General features: G+C 36.7%; 2 protein-coding genes across 2 annotated transcripts in view; one reads left to right on the top strand and one right to left on the bottom strand.

Moving 5' to 3' along the window:
• Positions 1-18,453, top strand: part of zdhhc9 (zDHHC palmitoyltransferase 9) — a 32,121-nt gene extending 13,668 nt beyond the window's left edge. Inside the window, exons 3-10 of the mRNA XM_083560403.1 lie at positions 1,110-1,270; positions 4,982-5,140; positions 9,531-9,668; positions 10,169-10,217; positions 10,651-10,753; positions 14,235-14,338; positions 14,505-14,610; positions 15,739-18,453. Coding sequence (XP_083416529.1) covers positions 1,110-1,270; positions 4,982-5,140; positions 9,531-9,668; positions 10,169-10,217; positions 10,651-10,753; positions 14,235-14,338; positions 14,505-14,610; positions 15,739-15,915 — 997 coding nt within the window. The 3' untranslated portion in view covers positions 15,916-18,453. The remainder of the gene's footprint in view (positions 1-1,109; positions 1,271-4,981; positions 5,141-9,530; positions 9,669-10,168; positions 10,218-10,650; positions 10,754-14,234; positions 14,339-14,504; positions 14,611-15,738) is intronic.
• A 1,452-nt stretch (positions 18,454-19,905) lies between these two features.
• On the bottom strand, positions 19,906-26,314 carry sash3 (SAM and SH3 domain containing 3). Its single transcript, XM_083560404.1, has 8 exons — positions 26,059-26,314; positions 24,453-24,545; positions 22,759-22,893; positions 22,396-22,540; positions 22,118-22,260; positions 21,588-21,800; positions 21,245-21,389; positions 19,906-20,771 (listed from the first exon to the last, which is right to left on the bottom strand). Exons 1-8 carry the CDS (start codon positions 26,119-26,121, stop codon positions 20,548-20,550), a joined length of 1,161 nt encoding a protein of 386 aa, XP_083416530.1. The 5' UTR covers positions 26,122-26,314; the 3' UTR covers positions 19,906-20,547.
• Positions 26,315-27,929: the final 1,615 nt, after the last annotated feature.

Below are 27,929 nucleotides of genomic sequence, written 5' to 3'. Positions count from 1 at the left end.
ATATATATATATATATATATATATATATATATATATATATATATATATATAGGGTTCTTAATTGAATTTAGGTCTAGGAAACATGAAGGCCAGTCAGTGTCATCCAGAATCTGCCTTCACACTGTGGCCACATGAAGCTGAGCATTGTCATGTGCCAAGAGAAACCCTGGGCTCACTCATAAGGTGTGACCTTGTCTTTGAGGAATTCATCCTGGTACATAATAGTCTGCAGGTACCACTGGCTAGAATGTGGGGGGGGCTAGGAGATATTTCTCCCCAGACCATCACTGACCCACGACCAATCCGGTCTTCCTGCATGATGTTGCAGACGTTGCAACATTTCCCATGGCATTTCCATACTCTTTCATGTCTGTCACATGTGCTCAGTCATGTTTGGTCAGAAACATACATACCACTAACCTACTGGAGGTCATTTCGTAGGGCTCTGGCAGTGCTCCTCCTGTTTCTCCTTGCACAAAGGTACAGATAATGGTTTTACTTCTGGGTTTTGCCTTTTTATGGCCCTGTCTAGCTCTCCTTGTGTAATTGTTTATCTCTCAGTATCTTCTTCATCCTCTTGAATACCTGTGCCTCATGCCACATTTTGTGACAAGGACGCAATTAAAAGCCTAAAACTAGAGATTAAAAATAGCCAGGAAGTATAAAGAGAGAGCAATTATGTCTGGCTACCACCTGCAGTACCATTCACTTTTTAGCATAAAAACTGATTCACAAGGTGAAATTGAATCAGAGCCACTTACGCTTCCTATATTTGTGTTCTTGTTTTTTGTATTCTGGTATTATTCTGGTAGTATTCTGATATTTGTTTATTAAAGTAATGCTTCTACTTTAAAATGGTTCTACGAGGTGTGGAAAATACAAGCAGTGTGTGCAGCTTTGTTTGATCTCAGGAGAAATACAGCACACATTTCCTCTGTTTACTTTTGCAGAATTGTTGAGCCTAGATGGCATCCTGTTGTGTGTTCAGTGTATCTGAGGTTATCTTTTGATTCTCTGGCATGTTCCAACATCGAATCTGTGTATAAACTGTATTAAGTCCCATGGGAGAAAGATTTGTGATCACAGTGTTTGTGTTTTGACCCTTGTAGGTGCCCGTACCTGGCTGTCCACCTTTCTGCAGCTATCCCTGTCTTTGCTGTGGTTCTGTTCCTCTTTGTCATGGCTATGCTGTTGAGGACCAGCTTCAGTGACCCTGGCGTGCTTCCCCGTGCCCTACCTGAGGAAGCCAACTTCATTGAGATGGAGATTGGTGAGTGTGTTTTCAGGATTTCATGATTACAAGAGGGCATAGGGGAGGATAATGAGGTTGGCAATAGCATGTCTAAAAGCTCTGGGGGCAAAAGCAGGATGATGATTTACTCACCAGATTCAAGAATTTATTTATCTGTTACACTATTCAATAAAATTCTTATTCTGTGAATCCTCCCAGCAGCCTGTGACATAAATTATGAGGACTTAAGGGGGAAAAACACAAGACAAATTTATTAAGTTACAAAATTACTATAGTTCAAATGCAAGAAACAAAAAGTTCAAGCAGTAAGTGTACTGTGCACTTTACTGTGATTGAGCATGACTGTGCACCTATAAATGTTTTTAAAGATTTGGAATCGAAAGGCCTCATTTCCTAAGCCTTTTCAAGAAATGCAGACAGTGATGTGATTTCTTGACCATTTGTCAATCTTCCTGCTCTGAGCCCATGTGCTTAAATTCATTATTGCATTTTATATTGGGTAACTATTTAGTTGTTTATTATTAGCAGAGCTTAAACTATTTTTGTTAGGCTTTTCAGGTGTACATTAAAGGCAATACATTTTATGTGCCCAGTCACTAGAAGACACAAAGCCAATTTCTTGCCATTTTGTAAGCACTGTTTTTAAGACATCAATTTAGATCTGCAGGGTTTATAACAAGTTAGCTTTTTGATGGCTTTAGAGGGGGCTGGAAAAGATGGATGGAATAGAAAAATGGTTTTCATTTTCTTTCCCATATGCATATTGTCTTAGAGTTGTCCTAGGCACTAATCGTATGCTCAGTACAAATATTGAACCAATATTTCCAGAACAAAAAAAATTTTTGAAATATTTAACAAATCTAGCCCAAACTATACAAAACTTGCAGCACAGTGAAATCTATATAGTGACATAGGACAACGTAATTAAAGCCATCTAAACATGACCTAAACTGTCTTTTGTGAGTGATGTAGATGACTTATTGACCGGGTCAATTGTTACCGGGCCGCACCGAAAAATGCATAACTTACATTATTTCCGTTTTATTTATTATCTGATTCTGAATGATGTTTTATTTTGGAAAATTACCGGATTCTCCCCACCACATCTGTATATGATTTACTTTTGATGCATGTCATGATGCCTCGGTCACATGTCTTACCTCCATCCACTACCTTCTTAAAGGGGCTGCTCTGGCCGCTAACACATAATACATTACCGCTAAATTGAAACCCCCAAGCTAGCAAAATGAACAAAAAAAACAACACAGTGGATTCATGTTTATTATTATATTTGGAAAATACCAGTTTTTATGCAGATCGTATCATTTAATTTTTTTTGTATTTATCCCCCACACCTTAAAGGCCTGTCCGTGAAAATATTGTCTGACAATAAACCGGTCCGTGGTGCAAAAAAGGTTGGGCCTTAAAACTGCCATAAAGCGCTATTCAAATAAACTTTATTGATGTTTCATTTAAAAATCACATTTTATATTAAGCAGATTATTCTCATTTTTGGTGATGCTTAAGGTTTTAATATTAACATTTGTATTTTGCATTCTTAAGTCTTTAATGATTTAATATATTTGTGGCATATATTACAGTATGTCAAGTGACTGTGAAGTGACAGTATGAAACTATATCACTGAATGTGTTCTCATTTAGTCTTAATGCTGATGGCAGGAAGTTGCAAAACAACCATAGGTAATTAGCTATTTTGCTTAGTAACAAGCTGCTAAGCAACTGTTGTAGCCCAATTCTGGCTACACACATTTAAGATGAGGGGAATTTCGGTTGGTGAGCGTAATGAAACATTTGTTTTCGGCCATGACCTTGTTATTAGAACAGACTTGTGGGTACACATTGAATAATATTTTGACCTTATGATTTGAGCTGGTGATACACATGCACTGCTATGTTGTGCCTCGCCCATCTTTACTAGTGCTGTCTGCAGTCGAATCTTCCTCATCCTCCCCACCCCCACCCTGCCCCCACCTCTGCATGCATGTCTCTCTTTTCATCTTTCCTCCATCCTCTCTTTCTTTTGCCTCTCAGCATTATGAGGAAGAGTGGGTGTGACAACGCAGAAACACTTCACATGACAGAGCTGATAAATGAGATCTCTTGTTAATGTTTAGCTATATTTAGTTCTCATTGCCATTGTAGCAATCTATTTGCATGGAACCTGGACTTTTACAGAGCTGTTAAATAGTACAATGTTCCTTGTAGGATCTGGGCTTGTTTTTTATTCCATGCACTTATAATGTGAAGCTGAATCCTGGTTTCTTCCCTTTTTTTCTCTTTTTTTATGATTTAATTTGTATTATTATGGCCAGTTGAAAGCTGCTGCGTCAGAACACAGGAGTTTATCACTGCAAGCAAAATTCATTTTTGTCTCTGTTTTATTTAAAGCCATTAATAGGTCAATGGGTTTTTTTTGGCAAAAGATTGCAAATATTGTTACTCACAGTCCTTGTGAAATGCCTTTTATTATAGTAAAACAAACTTGTCTACTCATGTTGTGCCCTAGTTAAAGAAATTCAAAACATGAAGACCATGAGATTTTTTTTTTTTCTGTTTTGACAAAAAATAATTAAAATCAAATTTTATTTGTCACATACACATACATACATACATACAGGGTACGACATGCAGTGAAATGCCTTTTAATACATGAGAGTAATACATAATGCTAATTAATACATGAGAGCAGAATCCTAAAGCATATTCATGACTTCAGAACAGCATCAGAATGAGATCATTACAATGTGGCCATGACTAAGTAACACAAGCAAACACAATGAATAGGTGTGGCTACATACTATCAAGGCATGGTCATTGTATTGTGTTGTCAAACCTTGTTGCACACGTGTGAGAGGTTTTTTTTTTTTGTTTGTTTGTTGGGTTTTTTTTTTTTTTTTTTTTGGAAAACCACTAAGCTTTGTTTGTTAAGCTTTTGGCCCTAGAAAAGTTTACAAAAAAGTAATTAGCAAGTATTAGATTTTATTGTGCTTTCAAATATAAAACCATGAATAGACTTACTTATGCTGGATCATGCTGAGGGTTGCTTTTAAAGCCTGTATTCATCTGACCAAAGGTTCTTCTGGAACACTTATTATATGCTAGGATTATATGATTTTGCACATTCAGTCTTGTGAAGGTCAGTATTTACTATGCAAACCCTAAAGTGTGTACACATTGGCTCCGAGAACAGATGCGCTATAGACTTTAAATCAGCATGCCTGTAGCTTATAAAGAGAGCTGTTTTGTTTTTTCACCTCAATTTATTTAAAGCTTGGTCCCTGTGTAAACATTAAGCTGTTAGCACTTTACTGCAAGAGCATTGACAGAAAACCAGTGAGCACCACTAATCAAAATCTTCTGTCATTTACACACAAACTATAGTGCCAAGCCTACTGTGAAGGCAGCAGCTGACCAAGTGAAGTGTGTGCATGTGTGCGCTTGTGTGTGAAATAACCAGGAATTTACTGAATTACACAATTAATTGTCTGTTGTAAAATTGCCAGCTTTTCAATTTCTCTAGTCTTCTTATTTACATACTTATAATAATACCTCATAAAAAAATTAATTGTGCATGACTGACCTAAACTGTACATCTGTAAGATCTGTGTGTATTTCATAAACTGTACATGTTGCATTGCATTGCTGTGTATCATGCCTGCTTGTGAATGCAGCTACATTAAAACCAAATTGATTCTCTTGGTTTTACAGAGGCAGCTAATGGCAATGTACCGGCTGGACAGCGTCCTCCTCCCCGCATCAGGAACGTGCAGATCAACAACCAGATTGTCAAGCTAAAGTACTGCTATACCTGCAAGATCTTCCGCCCTCCTCGTGCTTCACACTGTAGCATCTGCGACAACTGTGTGGGTGGGTTTTGTGTGTGTGTGTGTGTGTGTGTGTGTGTGTGTGTGTGTGTGTGTGTGTGTGTGTGTGTGTGTGTGTGTGTGTGTGTGTGTGTGTGTGTGTGCAATGAGTAAAGTAGCCATTTAAAAGTTTTAGTTCACAAGATGGGTGCTGAATAACAGTTGGAAAGGTGAAACCACTTTACTTTTGTGTGCAGTTTATCAAAGTCACCAGCAAAAGAACATTACTTAAAAGTAGAAAGTTAAGATTTTTTTGAAAGTAGATTTAGTTTATTGTTTTTTGGTTGAGCGATTACCAAAAAAAAAAAAACCTTGATCTTAGGAATTTGTTTAGGAATTATTTTTGTTGGGTAGTTTTTTTTTTTTTTTTTTTTGTCAATAGATTTGATGGCTGTCTTTTGAACATTTGGTTACAATGTTTATAAAAAGATATTTTGACTAAAAGGTCTTGAGGCTGAGCTGGAGGTAGCAGAGCTAAAGATGTTGAGATTTTCATTGGGAGTGACGACGATGGACAGGATTAGAAACTAGTTTATTAGAGGACCAGCGCATGTAGGACGTTTTGGAGTGAGGGAGGCGCGATTGAGATGGTTTGAACATGTGCAGAGGAGGGACATGGGGTATATTGGTAGAAGATTGCTGACGATGGAGCTGCCAGGAAGGAGGAAAAGAGGAAGGCCAAAGAGGAGGTTCATGGATGTGGTGAAGGAAAACATGCAGGTAGTTGGTTTGAAAGAGGCAGATGTAGATGACAGAGGAGTATGGAAACGGATGATCCGCTGTGGCGACCCCCTAATGGGAGCAGCCTAAAGAAGAAGAAGTAGGTTATGAAAAGATATTCAAGTTATGGTTTCTTAATTCCTTACAGATGTATTTTTGTGTTTTTGTTTTTTCAAGTGTTTTTGAAGCACAGATATGATCAAGCAGTTCATTTAGCCTTACATGTCTCTCACATGCTTCTCACTTGAAGGGGTAAATGAAGTGCAAAACAAAAATAAGAAAACCCTAGAAAATTTGATGCAATGTGAATGCCATTTAAAGTCATACTCTATAAACAGGGGATGATCGTGCCATCTGTAGTTATATAGCAACGTTTGACTAAAAAAGAAAAACATGATTTTCGCTATGCTATGAAGGTATAAACATTTCGTACTATTCTCTCTGGTGCAACATTAAAAAAAATAAACACACAACATTGCAGATACATACATACAACAATACAGGATGTTTGTGGACATTAGAATATCATACCTATATCTGATTCATCTGCAAACCTTTGCCAAAAAACTTAAAATCACACAATTGTTTAGAATGTCTCCTGAATGTTGTAGCATTGTGATTTCCTTTCACTGGAACTGAAAGTCCTAAAATTGGTTCATTAAAATAACTCCATTGAACACAAAGCGAGGTAAATTATGACATACTCGGCCCTGACTCTAGCACTACTGAACACCTTTAGGATGATTTGGAGTGCTGAATACTAACCAGATCTTCTCACTTAGACTCAGTGCCTGACCTTACTGTTGTGTGTGGTGCTTGTGGCTGAACAAAAAAAACCCACAGTCCTAATCTATAGACTGATAAAATCTAATGGAACGCCTTAGAAGAATAGAGAGATACACCGATTCAGCATAACATTATGACCACCTGCCTCATATTTCGTTGGTCCCCCTTTTTCTGCCAAAACAGTACTGCCCCGTCTAGGACTCCACTTGACCACTGAAGGTGTGCTGTGGTATCTGGCACCAAGATGTTAACAGCAGATAATTAAAGGGCCTTCACTCCCTACGTGGATCAATGAGCCTTCAGCGCTCATGACCCTGTTGTTGGTTTGCCACTGTTCCTTCCTTGAAGCACTTTTGATAGACACTGACAACTGTAGACCGGAAACAGCCCACAAGAGCAGCAGTTTTGGAGATGCTCTGACCCAGTTGTCTAGACACCACAATTTTGTCATACTCGCTTAATTCCTTATGCTTGCCCATTTCTCCTGCTTCTAATACATCAACTTTAAGGACAAAAGGTTCAATTGCTGCTTAATACATCCCACAAAAACAGTTGCCATGATGAAGCGATAATCAGTGTTATTCACTTCACCTGTCAGTGGTCCTAATGTTATGCCTGATCTTGTACTTTATTACAACAGTAAGGGGGAATATCTGTGCTATTGCCCATTCTTTTCGAACAAGCACATATAAATGTGATTGTCAGATGTTTGCATACTTTTGGCTATGTAGTGTATGTGTTACAGTTTAGTCAGTCGTAGTATCACACATTCCAGTTCTGATTGTATAATGACATTGTGATTGAGTGGCTGAACAGTATTCTAATGTTGCAGTTTAATGACAATGTGCAAGTGATTATGAACCAGCAACTAAACAGTTCTAAAGATGAGTGTCTGGGTATGAGTGGAAATCTACAACTTGACAGCTCTTGGGTAGAAGCTGTCCCTCGGGCTCGTTGTGCGTGACTGAAAACCGTACCATGTGCAAAGTAAACAGGCAGTTGTTAGAGTGCATGGGGTCCCTGGTGATGCTAAGAGCTCTCTTTTGGCATGATGCATTATTAATTTATTTTATAGCAAAAAAAAAAAAAAAACAACTGTCCAATGCAGGTCTTTTGTGAACAAAATTATAGAAAGTAATGTGTGAAACAGGTGGTGTAAACTTTTGTTTAATTGAAATCCGTTTTTGTGTTCTGCTTTTAAAACCTTTTTCTCCATTGGTGGAATATGTCTAAAATGGAGAACATTCCCCTCTAATAAGGGTACTATACTTAATCCTACATCAATGAGAGGTGAGGTAGAAAGTATACATATTGAGAACTGAGGTATGCACTGTGTGTAAAGAAATGTCTACATGAAAGCATACCTTTTTTTTCTTTGCACAGTCATTGTGAACACAGGGCTGTCTGTCTGAGCTGTGTGCACCTGCTGCACTGTCTGACACACACACACACACACACACACACACACACACACACACACACACACACAGAGAGAGAGAATAGAACTTGCCATCGATTGTGCCCAGGGGCCAGGTCTACTGATGAGTATGAAATAAGTAATAAGCAAAGCTATTTTACTGAAGTGTTTTTTTTTTATTATTATTTTTAAGATCCATAGTATATATATTTTTTATTTTCTCTTTTTAATTTTTTCCTGCAGGGATAATCTTGTAGAAAAGATTATCTGCCTATGTAAGCGTTTAGAGCTGCGCTTTTCTTTATCATGAGCAGGTTCACGTCTCCACAAAGACGTGAGCTTTCATTGTCTTCTTGCTTCCAGTAAGCTTCGGAGCCAGACATACACTGATCCCTTTTTACTATCTGTGATTTGATTCTGATATATGAGCTCTGCGTATAGGCTGATACACAATACTCCTCTGATACTGACTTTTTTTTTGGTTGGATGCAGATATTTGTAAAAGATGACACCCAGTTTGTCTTTATTGTATTTTATTTGGGAATCGCCAGCATAAAGCCTTTTTGTTGATACTATTATCGTTTATCATTAGTATCTGCCTTCTGAGTTACTTGTGCACAATTTTTGGTTTTGCCAAAATATTTCTGTCATAATACACCAAAGTTCACTTCTAATAGTTTTGTGTTCCCTTTTGTAGTTTTAGCGACTGAAAAATAATATGTAGATACTTTTCATGCTTTTGTGTCTTACTCAAAAAAAAAAAGAAAAAGAAAAAAGTGTTACATTCCTGTGGTCAGATTTCGATCAGTAACTGCTGCGGTGATTCTATTCTGGTTTAGATGCTTCTTGCTCGCAATCTAAAAGAAACTACTTTATTATTGCTATAGGATGACTAAAACAGCGATTACTAATACTCTGTAATGCTTCATATTCATGCTTTATATTCACTACCTGTTTTGTTTTGGACACTTACTAGATACAGACAATTGACACTGAATTTTAATTTTGTTCTTATTCAATTACTTGTTCATGTTTTTGACTCTAAATATGGTTGGTTGGTCAATTTTAAAATTAAAGATTTCCATATAGGCAATATTCCCAATAATATTTAATATGGTGGTACTATTCCTAGACAATCAGAGTTGCATAAGTAAATAAGGAATAAAAAATAAAAAAATCTAGTGCAATAGGTGACTTTATTGATTTGCATTCAATTCAATCCAGCATTTAGAGTGAATATTCGCTTGATAATGATGCTCAACAGTAGGTACATCCCTACTTCAAACAGCATACTGAAGATTCAATTCTCTCTCTCTCTCTCTCTCTCTCTCTCTCTCTCTCTCTCTCTCTCTCTCTCTCTCTCTCTCTCTCTCTCTCTCTCTCTCTCTCTCTCTCTCTCTCTCTCTCTCTCTCTCTCTCTCTCTCTCTCTCTCTCTCTCTCTCTCTCTCTCTCTCTCTCTCTCTCTCTCAGATCGCTTCGACCATCATTGCCCATGGGTTGGAAACTGTGTCGGGAAGAGGAATTACCGCTACTTCTATCTATTTACACTCTCTCTCTCCCTCCTGACCATCTACATCTTTACCTTCGACATCGTCCATGTAGTACTACGTGAGTGTCAAGAACCATTGGAATTTTTACACTTTGTGGAAACACCATAAAGAAGTTATCTACATACATGGCATATTTATTGGGAATTAAATTCTAATGCAAACCCGGTGGGGAAGAGGGAGCAAAATATAAAGGTCATGCCTCCATTGGAAAGCATGTTGTTGGTTTTAAAAAACGGGGCTATAGTTAAGGGCTGGTCAACATGACCTCCTTTTCATCTTCTTTTCCATTAGATTATTACCACTGAAATACAGAAAGGGAGTGGACAGGGTGAGGGTGAGAGGGAGGAGGAAAGAGAGAGAGCAGAGATCAGGAGGGCCAAGAAGCAACAAGTGAATTTTACAGAGTGCTGTAGTCGGCTTATTATTCCAAAGATTGTGATCAAAGTTTAAGTCAAAATGCAGCTTAAATATCACAGCTAATAAAAAATGGAGGTATGCCATAATATACTTATCTGGTTATGTCAAATGCTATTTGTTCCTGTGTCATGTTCTCTACAGGATCAGTGGACTCCGGATTTGTGAACACTCTTAAAGAAACCCCTGGGACATATCCTTACACTAAAACTATTACATAACCTCTCTATGCATACTATGAATAGTTGAAAAAATAAACCAAAGGAAATGTTTATATATAATTTTCTTGCTAAAATGGTCATCAACAGGTTTATTACCATGTTGTGCAGATATTCATCCTTGAATGTCAGCATTTTTTGAGCTTCAGAAAAGCTTGTACACATCCAACAGGAGTCTCAGACATGTTAAGCCTGTTAAAGAGCAAAGTCCAGTAGTTATTTTGCTGCCCAGAAAGATTGCCGGATGTTAGGTAAAATGGAATATTCTCAGATAAGCTCTATTTATAGCTGTTTGCAGTGCGCTGATAACTGTAGGGTAAACAGTATGCACCATATAATACAGTGTGCAGCCTAGGAAGTACAGTATATTGATGTTCCTGTCTGTTTTTCCTTAACTGTTGTCTCTACTGTGGTGGAGGTGCTGGTCTGCTTCTTTACACTCTGGTCAGTTGTGGGACTGACTGGGTTCCATACATACCTGATCTCCCTCAATCAGACCACAAATGAAGATGTAAGTGAAAAAAACTATTTTAAAAAATGTTTGTGTGACTTACTGCTTCCTGTCACATGACTGGAAAGATTCAGTTGTGCGTTAAATTGTGGCAGACTCGCAGAGGTGTTTAAGGTGTCACCTTGGCCTGACAGTCAGAAATCAACTTCATTATTTGCACACTTGTTTGCAAAAGCTTGATAGGACTGGGTTTTTACACTTAACTATTATAACACATTTATAATGATTATTCAGCTTTTGTCTCTGCTACTGCTCAGAATGTGGAATGGAAGCAGCCTGGGAAAGAGAGACATAGAAAGAGACAAAATCATTGTCAGTAGGGGCCATTCCTGCCTGGTGCATTGAATCATGTGGTTTTTTTTTTCTATGTGGATTTGATCTTGCTAATAATAGACATAGCAATACAGATTGGATATTGGAACAGATGACTCACAGGCACACACACCAAAAAGGGTGGATGCTGGGGGCACCTTCAAACCTGAGCCTGAGGATTCATCTCACAGGGCAGCTACTATTTTTATTATTCATTAGCTATGACAGACAATTGGAGTTTAGAGACTTTTCATAAGAAATCTTGTTTCTAATTTAAACACAGCAGGGCAGAAAATAGAAGCCATTAAGACTACATCATGTCATCAAACCCTGAACTTCATTAATAATTTTTATGAAGGAAGAAGAAAAAATAAAACACTCTTTTGCGAATTCCAGAGCATCTTTTCTTAGTCCTTTAAATGAATATGCGATTACCACAGACCGCTATTAGTTTTATTGACTTTTTAATTCTAACAATTTACCCCTTGAAAACATAATAAACAATTGTAAAGTTTTTAATAGCAAATCAAATTTAAATGTAATTGTTTTCAAATTTAAACAATCGAAACATCCAAAAAAAAAAAAGAAAACAAGCCTAATATAAAGCCAAATAATCATAAATGCAGTTGATGCTGCTTGTTGGCAGTGGCAATAGTTCTATAATATAAATAATAAATAACCATAATAATACATTTTATATAATCATTTCCCCAAGTCCTTAATGTCCACATGGCTGGAACCCACTATATTCAAATCACAAAAGTGCTATAAATTTTGACACTTTATAAAATGTATGTAGATAAATTTGCTAGATAATTTGGAGATGAAATCAGATATGAGGCATCACTAATAAATATGTTAACTAATGTTAAATATACAGTTAGACCCCAACCTATGACCACTCGACTTATGATATTTTGGAGATAGGATGCTCACAAAAAAAGATATATTTTTTTATTTAAATAAAATTTGACTTTTTTTGTCAATTCATTATATCTTAATTTCCTGAGAAAAGAATGAAATCTGATTAACTGCAAACTTGCTTATAATGAAAGCCAAAGGGTGGTTAATTAATTCCACACACAAGTTCTTATAATCTGTAAGTGTGTGTGTGTGTGTATATATATATATATATATATATATATATATATATATATATATATATATATATATATATATATATACTGTATATAAGAACAACTGTTTCAATAAATAAAAATTTCCATGTGTTTTCCGGGCTTTCCTGAGTTAGCAGTGTCATCAGGGATCCTGCCTATTCTGCCCACTCACTTCACACTCTGTCTGGTAAATGTTGCTAAAGCATCACAGCCAGAACATCCAGACACTGTGACAGCTGGTACCCTCGGACTGTCAGGCACATCAACAGCTGTCACCCTCTGCAGCTTCCACTTCCTTCTTTTTTTTACTTACACACACACACACACATGACACACTGAATGTAAAAAAAAAAATGCTACACAGTGTAATTTGTGAATATAGAATATAAAATTTGCATGTTACTATATGTAGTGCCATAGTTTTTATATTTTTTATATAAAAAAAATTGCCATATTGTTACTCAGTTTCAGCGTTGTACAACGTCCTGCACAAATACAAATGCAACATAATTTAAAATAGATCCATAGCAACTTACAAAATAAATGCAAACATATTAGAAGGAAAAAAGATTTTTTCTACTGCAGCCTCCATTAGAACATGCAAACTAAAAGCACTAAAAGAATAGGAGATTTATATTCTGCAGTATTTACACATATTTTACAGATGTAATAGGGGAGATCTTTGCATTGTAAAGAATGATGAAATATATACACTATATGGACACCTGACTTTTACAGCCATATGTGTTTCTTCCCCAAAATGTTACCATAAAGTTGGAGGCACACAATCGTACAGGAGTCTTTGGATGCAGTAGCATTCAATTCCATTTATTTAAACTAGGGGACCTAAACCTTTTCCAACATGATAATGCCCTTGTAAACAATAGTGAGCTTCATGAAGATATAAACTACAAGTGTTGATGTGAATAATCTTGGGTGGCCTACTATAAAGCTCTGATCTCAAACCTAGTGAACTTTTTTTGGGATGAATCATAATAAGCTTTCCAACCCCATATCAGTACCTGACTTTACTAATGCCCTTTTGGCTGAATGAGCACAAATCTCCACAAGCACACTCCAATCTAGTGAACCATCTTCTCAGAAGAGTGGCGGTTATTATATCAGCAAAGGGGGACTAAATGTTAAATGGTAATGTGGAACATGCAACAAACTTATGTATTTGAATAATATCCAAAATGTTAAAGTTCCTATGAAAGTGAAGTGAATGAACTAGTTTTGACAGAAGATGCTAAACTTTTGTAAGTACACTATTTTCCGGACTATTAGCCGCTACTTTGTTCCCATGCTTTGAACCCCACGGCTTAAACAACGTAGCGGCTAATTTATGGATTTTTCCTGGGTTTTCCCTGTTTCACAAGCTTCAAGACAAAAAACTGAGCCCCATAACATTAGACCAATGAAATTGCCGAACGGGTTCAGGTGAACCAATTAAATACTTTATATTAAATCAGATGTGCTCCCACTGAATTGGGCCGCACCACATCATAAATATGGATGAGGTTCCTCTGATGTTTGACCTGCCGCTTACTCGGACTGTCAACAGGAAATGCGAATCATTCGTCATGCTGAAAACAACCGGGCATGAAAAACAACCACTTCACCTGTGTTCTGAGCTGCACGGCATCGGAAGAAAAGCTTCACCAATGGTGATTTTTAAACGCACGACGAATCCAAAAGAAAAGCTCCAGAGAGAAATAGTTGTGAAAGGAAGGAGGAATACAGTAAACAATGACTTTCTTGGTAGGCTACTGTTTAAATACAAGCCGTGTAACAGGCACTGTCTTTCGTTAAAGCCTGTGTAAAGTTAATTAGTTTTAATGTAGGCACCTGCGGCTTATAGACAGGTGCGGCGTATTTATGTTCAAAATAAAAATCTTTGTCAAATTCAGTGGGTGCGGCTTATATTTGGGTGCGCTTAATAGTCCGGAAATAACAGTAGTTAAACTGTAGTTGATAAATGGGTTGGATTCTGGCAGGATTGAGGTTTTTTTAACTAGCATTTATGAAGTTTTTGTTTCTTTATGGTGCAGATTAAAGGATCGTGGTCAGGGAAGAACCGTATCCAGAACCCATACAGTCACAAGAACATTATAAAGAACTGCTGTGAGGTCCTCTGTGGCCCCACTTACCCTAGGTATGCACTTTACTGATTTTGTTTATAATAATGACTGGAAGAAATCTAAAATGGTCTAAATGTTCTGTGCACATTTGAAACATTTACTTATCCTCTCTCATGCCCTCTCTCTTTCTCTCTATCTCTTTCTCTCTATCTCTGTCTTCTTGTTTATCTGTCTATTCAGTGTGTTGGACAGACGAGGGGTGATGCCTGTAGAACCTTCTGTCTCTACTTCTTCTGGTGCTTCTGATGCCACTGCCACCACAAACACTCCTGCCTTGCCTAACACAGTAAGTGTGTGTATTTTTGTGGTGTGAATGTGGTGAGTCTTCAAAGCATCTACTACTCTGCTGCATTTCAAGCATTTGCAAACATATTTCTGTATGACCTACACCGGAAGTTTCTGAACACTTTTAGAATTTGTAGTTTGTCAGTGTGCTTTTTTAACAAGATAATGGGAGCCATTGTTTTGTGGGGTTTTGGTGCTGATGGAGGCACAAAATTTATTCTGGTGACCTTTTACACTTATATTCTTTAAATGGGAGTCAAACCCTGGCATCTTATTTGCTTTGCCATTGTGCTTCAAGCTAAAGGTAAGAAATTGTTAAAAAAAAATTAAAAATGTAAAGCATAGACACGATCTCAACTTTACATTTGGGTGAGTTCAGTGTACCGTAATGTCATGTTAAGTTTTAATACATTCAGGAATTCGTATGGGAAAGTGCAAAAACACAAGGCAGCTGGTGAATCTGCAATGAATGAAGCTAGAGACAGTGTTGCACTGTATATATGCTAATGTAGGCTTTGGTAACAAGAAGTATGCATAAAAATAACAAAAGATTGTAAGTTGTACAAAAGAATACAATTAAGAAATACAAAAGATGGTGTAATGCGAGTAAGTGAAATGCGAGTGGTGTCCTAGATACTGTGTAAAGTGAAAGGTCTTTAAACCTGTGGGAAGAAATAGGGGCACAGGACTGCTCAAAATCCTTAGACCACTAAGGAATCGGGACACTGAAGTAGTGCGGCGTTGAATGAAAATGGAAAAACACACCAGGCCCCTGAAGCTGATATACAGGATTTGGCATACATGCGCATAGACGATGTGGTACAAAGCTGTTTGCTGCCTGGAATAGTTTTGAATTGGATTCTTGCTGGAACAGAAAGCCTTAGTAAGGGTAGCATTCTGTTCTGCAGAGGCACTGCCACTATTGAGTGTTGCAGTAATCAAATCTAGCAATAACTAGAATGTGAAGAAAGGTTTTAAGTCAAAATCTGCAGATGTAATGCAATTGAAGTGATGATGGCTGTAATCTAAGATTTTTAGCCACGTGTCAGCATCCTCGTTTAGATATAAAGAATATGGCAGGGCAAGTCACATTCTTTCAACTCTAACTGTATTATTCCTTTCTTGACAGAAAACTACAGCTCCTCTGATTCCTAATGAACACACTCCAGATGAGGCCAAACTCGGAATTGGGAATTTCCAAAAAAACACAGCCAGCACCCCGAAAGAAGAGAAACCATCTAGCCCAAGAGACTTATCCCCTAAAGTTGGCCCTACCCCCATCGTTGTCAAGGAATCAGCCCATTAGATCGCCGCTGCAAATCTCTGTTTCTTTAATAAAGGTGCATATTTGAACGATCTGAATGGCAGGCTCTGAGAGAGACTCTGATTATCAGAGCAGGATCTATTCCTCACTGTCCATGTTCAGGTGAAGGTCATATGAACTTCAAATGCTTTGCTGCCGACGGTCTCTGGTGATATCACGAGCTCTCAATCTTTCTCTGAAACGCTGCATGGCAGAACCATACAATAGACAAAAAAAATCAAATGGACTGTTTTGCTGATCGTCTACTTGCAATGCTTTCCTTCAAGCAGCATTTCTCAATGGCCATTTTTCATAAATGAACGTTTCATTTGATCTAATGCATAACATCTGTAGAACTGGGTGCAGTGGTTGGCGAAACAGGTCCTATGCAACGCAAACATTTGGAGGAGTGTTTATTTGAAAGAGAGACAAAAAGCAGTGTACTACATTTAATCTGCATACAAACAGGTGAATTTATGTCCCAGCAGCAGAGAGGGGCCAACTGGATGCCATTTTCAAACACTAATGATTGTCATTTGCATTATTTTAAACTTTACATGTCTTTGTTTTCTTAAATATTATTCACCAAAGTGTGGCGCTTTACAGAGAACTCTTATCAACACAAACAGTGTAGAAATTGTTTTCGATTAATCTGTGATAAAGGACACACTTTCTGTATTCGAGGGGTGTGTACGTTTCAGCACATACATGTTGGCCTCTTGTTGACAGACACTAGTAACAGTGCCTTATCTGAAAGCTGCACTATCTCAGACGACATAAGGCCATTTGCAGAGAAACCCTTCAATTTTCATTTCATTATACAGATGAGATCATGTACAATGAGTATTAAAGTGATAACTTTTCAAATGTAAAAACTAATGTAATGTTGACCTGCAACAAATCAAGACATGGTGTAAATATACATAGTTAATTTGTGGATACAAGAAGTGAAAGAATGTCTGTGAATGTACATGGTGGGGAGAAATTGCCTCATCATACTTCTGGTGATTTGTTCTCCTTCCTAACACAACAAATGAAATAAGAGAGGTCTGTCCAATACTGCCTTCATCATCGTCATTATCACCACCAACACCACCATTCTTCTCCTCTCTTCCTTCACTTACAACCATTACCTGGTAAAATATTTTGGGTGAGCAGCATATTTGCTATGACAACTCAGTATAGATGTTTTTTGTCCCCTCATAATCCTTCCATATCTGTTAATCTCATGCTGCATATATAACTCATCAGTGCTGGACTTAGGGATGTCAGATAAAGGGAATATAATATGCAAGTTTATTTTGGTGGTCATCCTATTTAACCCATGTTATTCTGTGATCTGTGTAAGTGACCTTTTTTTCCCCTTTTGACAAGTTTGATTTGTATGTAGGGTAGAGTAGGTACCTTTATGTATGCTAAAGCTAATGTCTAGTGGAAGAATGTCAGTGTACAATGATGAACAAACTCAAATACCATTTACTACATACACAGTATCTTCAACTCTGTGCAATATATTTTGCTAGTCAGAGCATTTTTCTTTTTGTCTTGTTATTGGGGCGGGGAGGGTGGGGGTTGGGGTTGGGGGTTTGTTAATGTAAAATTACACTTGGAATACTTCTGACCACTATAACAAGGCTACTTGTGTCAAATGAATCAAAAGAAGAGAATGTGCAGTATTTATGTTTCCTGTGCTAGGGCTTGGGGTTAAACTGTAAATGGATGACTACAGCTTGAGCTCCATTTAGAGATGCCAAGTCAATCACAGACATGTTGGAAAACATTTTTTAATGCACAAATTTAAATGTAATGGCTGATTTTGTGAAAATGTTTCATATGACTTTGATTTTATTCTCTTTTATTTATTTGGAACGTTTGTGTAGAGCCTTGTACTTAGAAGCTCCAGTTAGCGATTGATGCACCAGGAATTCGTTATACTTTAGTGGAAGCCTTTGGCTCTTTCCAACAATGCTGCACCTACTAAAATGTATAATATGAACATTTAATATATGTTTGCAAAGTCCATGCTAATAGAGGCACCTGTGCCATTTACTGATTGGGCTTTAAGATTGTTCAGTTCCGTTTGACTTCTTGATTTTCTGTACAAAGTAGTAAGATCAGTTTCTTATTACCAAATCAGCATGTTCTGGTGCATAATTTGTTGTGAACAGTCGTATGAAGGATTCATTTGTTTGATGATCGCACTGCAATGCTGTCTGTGGAAGGTTTGCTTGTTTCATGATTAGGCCCATTATGCTTATTTTAAGGTTCAAGTGATCAATCACATGAGACCTGTCAAACTACAATCAGTCTTAATGCCAAGTCATTGTATGTAGAAGTTAATATGTACTGAATATTAGGAAAAATTAAAGGTCTGCTCGAAATATATGTTTACAGTGTATAATATATACACTATAATCCATTGCAAAATAATTTCTTTTTATTTTCTTTGTATTAACACTGTGATTATCTCATACCGTTCACTTCTTTTTACATGCTGGATTGGTGTGTGTATGTATGTTCATTAAATTATACTATATCTTACTATATTTTGCTTGTCCATGTATCATAACTAGTGGGTATTAATAAATACACACAGCTGTCGTTCCAGGTCCCTATTTAATAATTACAGTGAGGAAAATAAGTATTTGAACACCCTGCTATTTTGCAAGTTCTCCCACTTAGAAATCATGGAGGGGTCTGAAATTGTCATCGTAGGTGCATGTCCACTGTGAGAGACATAATCTAAAAAAAAAATCCAGAAATCACAATATATGATTTTTAAACTATTTATTTGTATGATACAGCTGCAAATAAGTATTTGAACACCTGAGAAAGTCTGGTAATATTTGGTACAGTAGCCTTTGTTTGCAATTACAGAGGTCAAACGTTTCCTGTAGTTTTTCACCAGGTTTGCACACACTGCAGGAGGGATTTTGGCCCACTCCTCCACACAGATCTTCTCTAGATCAGTCAGGTTTCTGGCCTGTCGCTGAGAAACACGGAGTTTGAGCTCCTTCCAAAGATTCTCTATTGGGTTTAGGTCTGGAGACTGGCTAGGCCACGCCAGAACCTTGATATGCTTCTTACAGAGCCACTCCTTGGTTATCCTGGCTGTGTATCCCAGCTCTTTTCAGGTCATTGACCAGCTCCTCCCGTGTAGTTTTGGGCTGATTTCTCACCTTCCTTAGGATCATTGAGACCCCACGAGGTGAGATCTTGCATGGAGCCCCAGTCCGAGGGAGATTGACAGTCATGTTTAGCTTCTTCCATTTTCTAATGATTGCTCCAACAGTGGACCTTTTTTCACCAAGCTGCTTGGCAATTTCCCCGTAGCCCTTTCCAGCCTTGTGAAGGTGTACAATTTTGTCTCAATGTCTTTGGACAGCTCTTTGGTCTTGGCCATGTTAGTAGTTGGATTCTTACTGATTGTATGGGGTGGACAGGTGTCTTTATGCAGCTAATGACCTCAAACAGGTGCATCTAATTTAGGATAATAAATGTAGTGGAGGTGGACATTTTAAATGCAGACTAACAGGTCTTTGAGGGTCAGAATTCTAGCTGATAGACATGTGTTCAAATACTTTATTTGCAGCTGTATCATACAAATAAATAGTTTAAAAATCATATATTGTGATTTCTGGATTTTTTTTTTTAGATTATGTCTCTCACAGTGGACATGCACCTACGATGACAATTTCAGACCCCTCCATGATTTCTAACTGGGAGAACTTGCAAAATAGCAGGGTGTTCAAATACTTATTTTCCTCACTGTACATTTATTGGTGTGTTTTTTCAGGAAAACCAACAATTCTGATGCACTTTGTTTGTGCTGTACATTTTTCTTTTTTTTTTATTTTTTTTATTCCCCCAATTTTTTTATTTCTTTACTAATGTTTGCAAAATAGTTGACCGTAAACAAGACATTGATAACATAAATATGACAGAAAGCTGGCAACTGCAGTAAAAATGACAAAAACTATACAGAAAAACACATACAGGAATGGATGATTGTACTTCGACATGTGTAGGACAAAGGCAGTAATAAAGCATACAGCCAGTACTCTTTCAATCCCATTTTGTCACAGGTTGTTTAGAAAAATATAACAATACATCGGACATACTGCATTGTACATTCATAATCAAAAGGCATTTAAAAATATTAGATCAAGTAGTTATAAAGTTAAAATATTTTGAATATAATTGAAACTATATAGAAAGTTATTCAATTACTATATAGAACTATATAGTAATCCAATATCTATTATACAGCATAATTTAGGTCAGATAAATGTATGACCATAACCAACAGACAAAGTGTGAATGTCCATTTTTATTCTGTTTACAGCATAAAATTTGTGTAAAAGCAATTAAAAAAATTCTAAGAATCTTCTCAGAATGGCAGAAAAAAATAGCCACTGTCCATTCACAGTGAGATGACCGTATAAACGCCCTCTGCTGCATCAAACAGAAATTAGATTATATTCATGGTCCCTGTAATTCAGCATTCTTGACTTAACATTGGAAGCAGGTGTGCCATGGGAGTTGGGCTGCTACAAACACTTCTGCTCCATCAATGAAGGAAATTGAGTCCCTGAAGCACAGCGATAGAGTTTTTCCAGTGTTGATTCAATACTCTCAGGACTCCTCCTCCACAGTCAGGTCTTGCAGCTTCTTCTCAACTGTGTCAAGCTGTGTCTCTGTTTCCGCATCTTTATCTTCACCAGGTCCTGTTTTGGCCTCCGTTTCACTCTCCTCGCGCCCATTTGTCAGGTTTTCTGTGCTCTCATAGCAACCAGAGTCCCGCGGCATGTCAACCTTCTCCTCAGCTTTCTCCGCCTCTTCATCAGACTCTCCCTCAGCTGCAGAAGAGACAATAGACTTTATTAACTGGTTTTGGATTTAAACCCGATTATTGCAATAACCACACCAAAACAGTTCCTAAATGTTGATCATCTATAAATTCTTGAGTAAGTGTGGTCATTATTAACAGCAATTGTTGTGCAGTTAACAATGTGATAAGATGTACATGACCACTTTGCTTCAGGCCAACTGTGTGCTCAATTAGAAGAGCTTGAAATGTGGCTATTTAAATAAGAGCTAATGATGTACATGAATGGGAAGAGTAAAATTAAGCTGATTATTTTGTGGAAGTGTCTGCTATAAAACTTAACATCTGTGGTGTTGCCTTCTTGATTCTGCTTAATTTCTCAGCTCGTTTGAATGTCATCACAACTCTTTAGAAAGACTGCTAATGGTTAACAGCGAGTTGCTTACTCGGAAAACCTCAAGGTGGAATAAACATAACAGGAAGTAAGAAACTGAAATGACATACAATCATGAAGCAGTTCAGCTGCTGTCAATATCTTGGTGCGCTGTTCAGGATCTGTGATGTTCAACTCATTCAGGTGGGATTCCTTCAGTCCACTAAAGTCCTCCAAACTTTGGAAGCCATGCATGGATAGAAGAGATTCAAGGTCCTAGACAAAAAAAAAGAAAACTTCTATTACAAAGACTACTACTTATATAAGTACTTTGAAACAACATGTATAATAATTGACAGCTTCTCCTTCATGTTTTAGTTCTTTTTTGAACGTTTATCTTATCTTGAGTCTGTAAGTATGAGGGCGTTTTTGAAATTATGTACACACACACGCACACAGCTAGTTGACGCTTACTTTAAGGCCAATCCTTTCCAAAACTTCATCCAGCCTTTTCGGCTTGGGCTTATTGAACTGTCCCTGACTGTGGCAACGCTTCCTCCGAGGTGGTGTGTTCTCTTCTGGGAGCACTTCGACATATATGAACTTAAAGGAGCCCACTTTGTTATTGAGCTTTCCAGTCCAAGTGCCTACTGGTGGCTTCTCAATGATTTGGATGATATCACCTTTCTGTGATAAAAAAATAGAAAAAAACAATTTATTATTATAATACACAGAAAGAAAAATGCTACATTTAGCACTTTAAATGCTTTTTCTGCTTGCTTTTTTATTTGGAATTTCCTTCAATGTTATATAGTCAACATGAACCTTTTCCAAAAACTAGTATTATCAATTTAAAGAACCTTTGAGGTTCTTTTGGGAGCACAATATATTGTTTAATGCAAAGACACTCATCACATTTATGTGCAAGTTTGTAGAATTCAAAAGAATGTTTAATATATTTATATTAAATTTGTTATCCAGTGTTTGTTATTTGATAAAACAACCTGCAATTTGAGGCAGTCAATGTCATAGGGACTGGGGGTGAAGTCAGTGTGCACACGGGCCCTGCCACAAAATGGTCCATTATAAGTGTTGTCCATACTGTCCCTCTGACTGAAGCCACTGTCCAAACTTTGCCTGTCCCCACCTATGTACAAACAGCAGAATTTTTTTTCAATGGAAATACTACTCATAATAGTGACATTTAGTTCCTGGAAGAACATGAAGCACTGCATCACGAAAAGCAGTAACATTTTGTCATAAAAATGTGGTGAGGACTTACACCCAGACAACTGACGACACAGGGGATAATGTGTGGTGTCTTCTGAACTATTGGAACACATAGATATCCGGTTTCCAGCACTCAGATCTGGAATCCAGTCATTAGGGGATATTGGAGACATTGAGCTATCTTCTCCACTCTCAATCTGCAGAAAAGAACATTACCTTTATTTAAAAATTAAAACGTATTACAACATATTTTAATACAGGTTGCTTCGGACTTTCTATGATCCTCCACAAGGGGGAGACATAATCAATAATTTGCATGTTTTTTTTTCCCATTAGCTATTAATATGACTTCCCTATTTCTAATGGACAGATGTACCTATTCAGACAATTTAATTTGTGCCTTTAATAAACTCACCCCTTCCTCTGCAAGAACTTTCTGTACCATCTTGGATGTCTTCCGAGTCATTGTGCGACTGATGACGTTCCTCCATTTCTTTGCCAGCTTCCCACCGTTTTTTTCTGAGTTCTCGTGGACTTCACTCTCTGGCAGCTAAGGGGAATTTGGCAACACATGTTTAGGGTTATTCTGTAAGATAGTTTGTAGATGTTTAACCTAGCCTTAACAAATAATCTAAACTTTCACTGTGTCTATAACCATAACTCCAACCCTACTTCCACAAAATAGTCATTCTTTTTCAGGTAAAAACTTTTTTTTTTGTAGAAAAAAAATCTATCTATCATCTTACTATGTCAGTTTCACAAGTTTAAAAATGTAAAAATGTAAAACAACGTAAAAAGTATTTTGTAATTAAGCGGGGAAATCATTTGGGTCACTGTTACAAATTTACATTACACAATTAAACTGTTGTCAGAGTGGTCACATGGTATTGAGTGATCAATACCATGATCGCTTTCTGCCCACTCATCCCTTCATGTCTCATATGCATATTCACAGCATCCTGACTTTGTATTTGACTTTTTTCCCCTTTCATATTTTTTTTGCCATTGCATGTAATTATAACAAAGTGTATGACATAAAACAGGACAAAATGCCTTTGGTCTTTATCAATCAAAAATTGCACTTTTGTTCTTTATCAACATTAAACGCACTGACTAAGACACAGCTGTAATTTTACAGTAAAATTTAATAATACCATTTAGAACTGTCAGTCCTTATTACATTTTCAGGAGGTTTACCATTGCTTTTCCAAAGCACTGAGAAATACGCATTTCTCAATTCAGATGAAAGATTCACCGGTTTCAACTGAGCCACATTTCCAGTAAATCATTACCACAGTGACAAGCATGTGCTCTTCTGTATGTCACCTTCTCTTTGGACGTTATGAGCAATAAGTGAATGCTGTAGATGCTAGTGTTTGTTGAAACAGTTGCTGCCCAGGTGGCTTTGTGTTTGAAGATGAATCATACATTAAAATGAACCCTTCAGTATGCAATATGCAGAGTTGTCTATCGGGTGTTAGATTTTCATGTTTTTCTCAGAAGCTTGCTCAGGCTCTATGCTTGGCTAGCTCAAAATGCGAATGATATCCTGAGTAAAATTCAAATTGTCATTGTGGTTTATATGTCATTTTTTTTTATGGTTTCGGTCTCCCAACACGGGACCACTCTTCTGTACGTTTTGAAGTGCAACTGAACTATTTGCAAAAAAACCTGAATCTTATTGTAGACTATTTGTCCAATTACAAGAATGTGTATTTGTTTGTATAACAGGAGTGATTGGGTCTCTGGTGTCTGTATACAACCGATTAAAAAACTAAAAACAAAGCTGAAAACATTTTCCAAAGAGTTTTGCTGATTTCAGTTAAAAAAATTATTAAAAACAAACAAACACGCAGGTCTACCATGATGAAATGAATGACAATGACATGAATTTCACTTTTTAACAATTACATTAATTTTATGCACATTTCACACATTTTCTTTTTAATATTGTATCACATTTACTATATATATATATATATATATATATATATATATATATATATATATATATATATATATATATATATATATATATATATATATATATATCTATATCTGGGAAACCCATGTAATTATTTTGTAAAGTTAATCTGTAAGCAATCTTACCGACTCCTCCAGTGTGAGCTCAGGATTCACCACAGGTGAGGATGGCTTTGGCTTCATGAAATCTTTAAAGCTACTGGACCTCTGGAGTGTCAACTGTTGACACACACAAATTTTACTCAGATGGGAGTGATTGTAATAAGTATACTCAATGCTTCATACCTGCTATGAGAGGCTTTTCTTCTCACAACAGCTATTACTTTAATGATAGCAACATTTAGTCTGTGGCTCGACACTTTATTAATAGCACTGAGGTAAGTCAAGTGTATTTCTTAGAATGATGACAGATAAGCTTAAATATCCTGTGTTCATGTTTATATTAAGGGCCATATTCTGTACATTGCATTATTTGGAATAACTCATAAAACTTTGAATATACATTGTGTATTTTCAAAGCCAAAGTGAGAAAGTAAGCAAGCCATAGCCTGCTTTCAATACAGAGCAAAATGTTTCCAGGATGGGTCTGCAAACGTTTTGCAAAAGCAGTGACGTTGACACTTCCTGTACTGAGAAAAAAGTGGCACAAAATGCTGGGTGGAGATATGAGACAAAGTCACATTGTACTAAGAAAATGAAGCCTGGCACTATCTCAACCAAACCACGCTATGCTAAACCAGAACAACTGCCGATCCTGTTCTCAGAAAGCATTACTATGTTTTAAATATTTATGTTAGATTATTTATTTAAGGCCATTTGTTAACATTTTATGTGTATATATATATATATATATATATATATATATATATATATATATATATATATATATATATATATATATATATATATATATATATATGAATTATGTCTAAACTATAATTATTATAATTATCATATAATGCTTCTATCCACTTAATGATATTTACTGCTGAAATCCTGTGAATTTAAATAGTTTTCTTTTTGCACATGTATATTTAGTGTTGTTAGGGAGATATATACAGGGCTTTGTCAGTTGTCTTTATTTACTGAAACTTGTGGTTGATAAACAAAAGAGGTTAAATACAAAAAAAAAGAAAAAAACAGGGTTAGTGGAACTACGTGTAGGAGGTGAAGATTCCCAGTAAATGAAAAAGATAAAAGTACGCCGGCTCTAAGCAGAAATGTAAATGTCACTTTGAAACCTTTTCATGAATCTCAAAAGTAACTTACTCTGAAGCTTATGAGATAAGAATAAATTCAGGATGTATGATGACGTTCTGTGTCTCTACAGGAAATGCTGCACGGCCATTGCAACTCAACCTGAACAATAATATGGTGATGAGAAAAACTCTCTAGTCGTACTTTAGTCCTTTGACCCAAGCAAGATGCTCAACTCTTGCATAATTATTTTAAAGGTCACATCAAGGACATTCAGAAAGTATGAAACCATAATTTCTCTTTATATGATATTTCAAGTAAAGATCACTTAAAATTCAGGAGATTTTCACGGTTTGCTTTTTTACCAATTCTCACTTAATGTAATCATACAATTATACAATGTGCAGTGTATACTATTATAAATTCAATTCAGATCATTTAAAACTCCAGGTTGGATCTCGAGTGGAGCATCATTTTATTATTAACCGCCTCCCCAGCAGAGATACACTACTTGAACAAAAAGACACATTCTCACCTTCTTTTTCTGCACCTGACCCTGTTCCTTCTCTGAAGCATTTGAAGGTCTCCGCCGTAACATTGTGCTCAGAGGTTGATGATTTTACTTAAGGAGAACAATTCTAGCTGTAGCGGTAAGAAACTTTTCTCAGCTACACCAACGCCTGCCAGTTCTACTGTCACCCAATAACAAAGCCAAGAGGAGGAAGAAACACAGAAAGCTCTTTTCTTTCTCTCTGCTCTGCTCTGCTGAGTGAAGAACACTGAATGAGGGGAAGTCACATGACCAGACAGGAACTAGTTTTTTCTATATGTTTAATTTGGTTAAACAGGTTGTTTATATCGGTTTACAGAAAAATCTAATTCACAGCACCTGGAAGGGTTTGGGAACACTCTATTGAAAGTTGATTGCTTATACAGTCTGGTATAATTTTGTATTTATTTTGTTTAATTGTTGATAATTATTTTAGAAATAAATAGTATTTCTGTTATTAAAGTATTTCTGCTCCTAATCTGCTCAAAACAGACCTTTTTAGGCTCATATAATAAATACTGTATCTTAAAGCTTGAAAAGCAGAACAAGAAAAGTGCTTGCATTCATATTACAAAAGAAGCGTCGGGTAATCTAAAAGTTTGGAGATGAGTCATTCTTGTGCATTGAAAACTACCTTTCAAAACTTTGCAAAATTTGTGTCCTCCACATCCACAGAAAGTGTAACCTGAACAATATATGACCCATTAAAACCACCCTTTTCAATAAATATGTTCGGTGAGGCCATTGTGAATTGTGAAAACTACTTCTAAAATTAAGTATGGAACAAACTAATTCAAAAGAAGTATTGTCAATTCTCTCCTTTCCAGTGTGAGCTTTGCCTTTTGGTAAATAGCGAACAGAACTGTGTAAGTGAACTACAGAGGAAGTACATATGTGTGTGTGTGTGTGTGTGTGTGTGTGTGTGTGTGTGTGTGTGTGTGTGTGTGTGTGTGTGTGTGTGTGTGTGTGTGTGTGTGTGTGTGTGAGAATTAGTACAGTTATTTTTGTGTTGGCTGGCCACATGATGTCAGGATGAGTGGTTGTTTATAGTCATCCACATACACATCTGATGTGTAAACAATAGGCAATAAAGCACATATTTTATCTATATGCAAAGTAAAAACTAAAAAGACAAAAAACAAAAAAACCCTACATGACAGTGGATAATTTTTCAACAATGAGCACAACTGGATGACCTCATTGATCTCAACATCTCCTTTTGGCTAACAAAAGTTCCTCTTTCTTTGTACAGTATACAAAGAATTGCAACAACAGCATAGTGACACAAGTTGCATTTGTTGACCTTAATGGCCTTTATATAAGACATGTAAAACATTCAATCTCATCCTGTTGTTCAAAGCCAAGTGAAGCATGCACAAAGGATTGAGATAAAGAAAGAAAGCAAGAGAGGAACATAAGAAGAGCGGACGTGCTCAAAACCACATTTACACTTTCCTGCAACTCTGGTAGAAATGTTGCCAAGCAACAAGGCCTTCCGTGGTATTTGTGCTTTACTTGTGGCAAAGGCAAAGGCAAAAAAAAAAAGCTTACAGTGTGAGCCTTGGAGAAGGCCCGGCACAAGAAAATTTACATACATGAAAATTTAAGATAATATCTGTCTCTACTATTGTCTTATGTGCTATATTTAGGTTCAGATGTTAATTTCAAATGTTAATTTCCAAGAAAGCTTTCATTATCTTTATCAATGTTTTTGCGTTCGATTACAATCTTAATTATACTTCAAACACCACATAATATTGGTCCCTAATCCTGCTCCGGGGGATCTGCTGCCCTGCAGAGTCCAGTACCCACATCCCATTAATTAAAGCACTAACAAACATTTAAATATGACTACT

This window comes from Silurus aristotelis (genome assembly GCF_946808225.1).
Source record: "Silurus aristotelis genome assembly, chromosome: 14".
Taxonomy (NCBI): domain Eukaryota; kingdom Metazoa; phylum Chordata; class Actinopteri; order Siluriformes; family Siluridae; genus Silurus; species Silurus aristotelis.
Note: the sequence above shows the minus strand (reverse complement) of the source record. Positions and strands in the feature narration are given on the sequence as shown.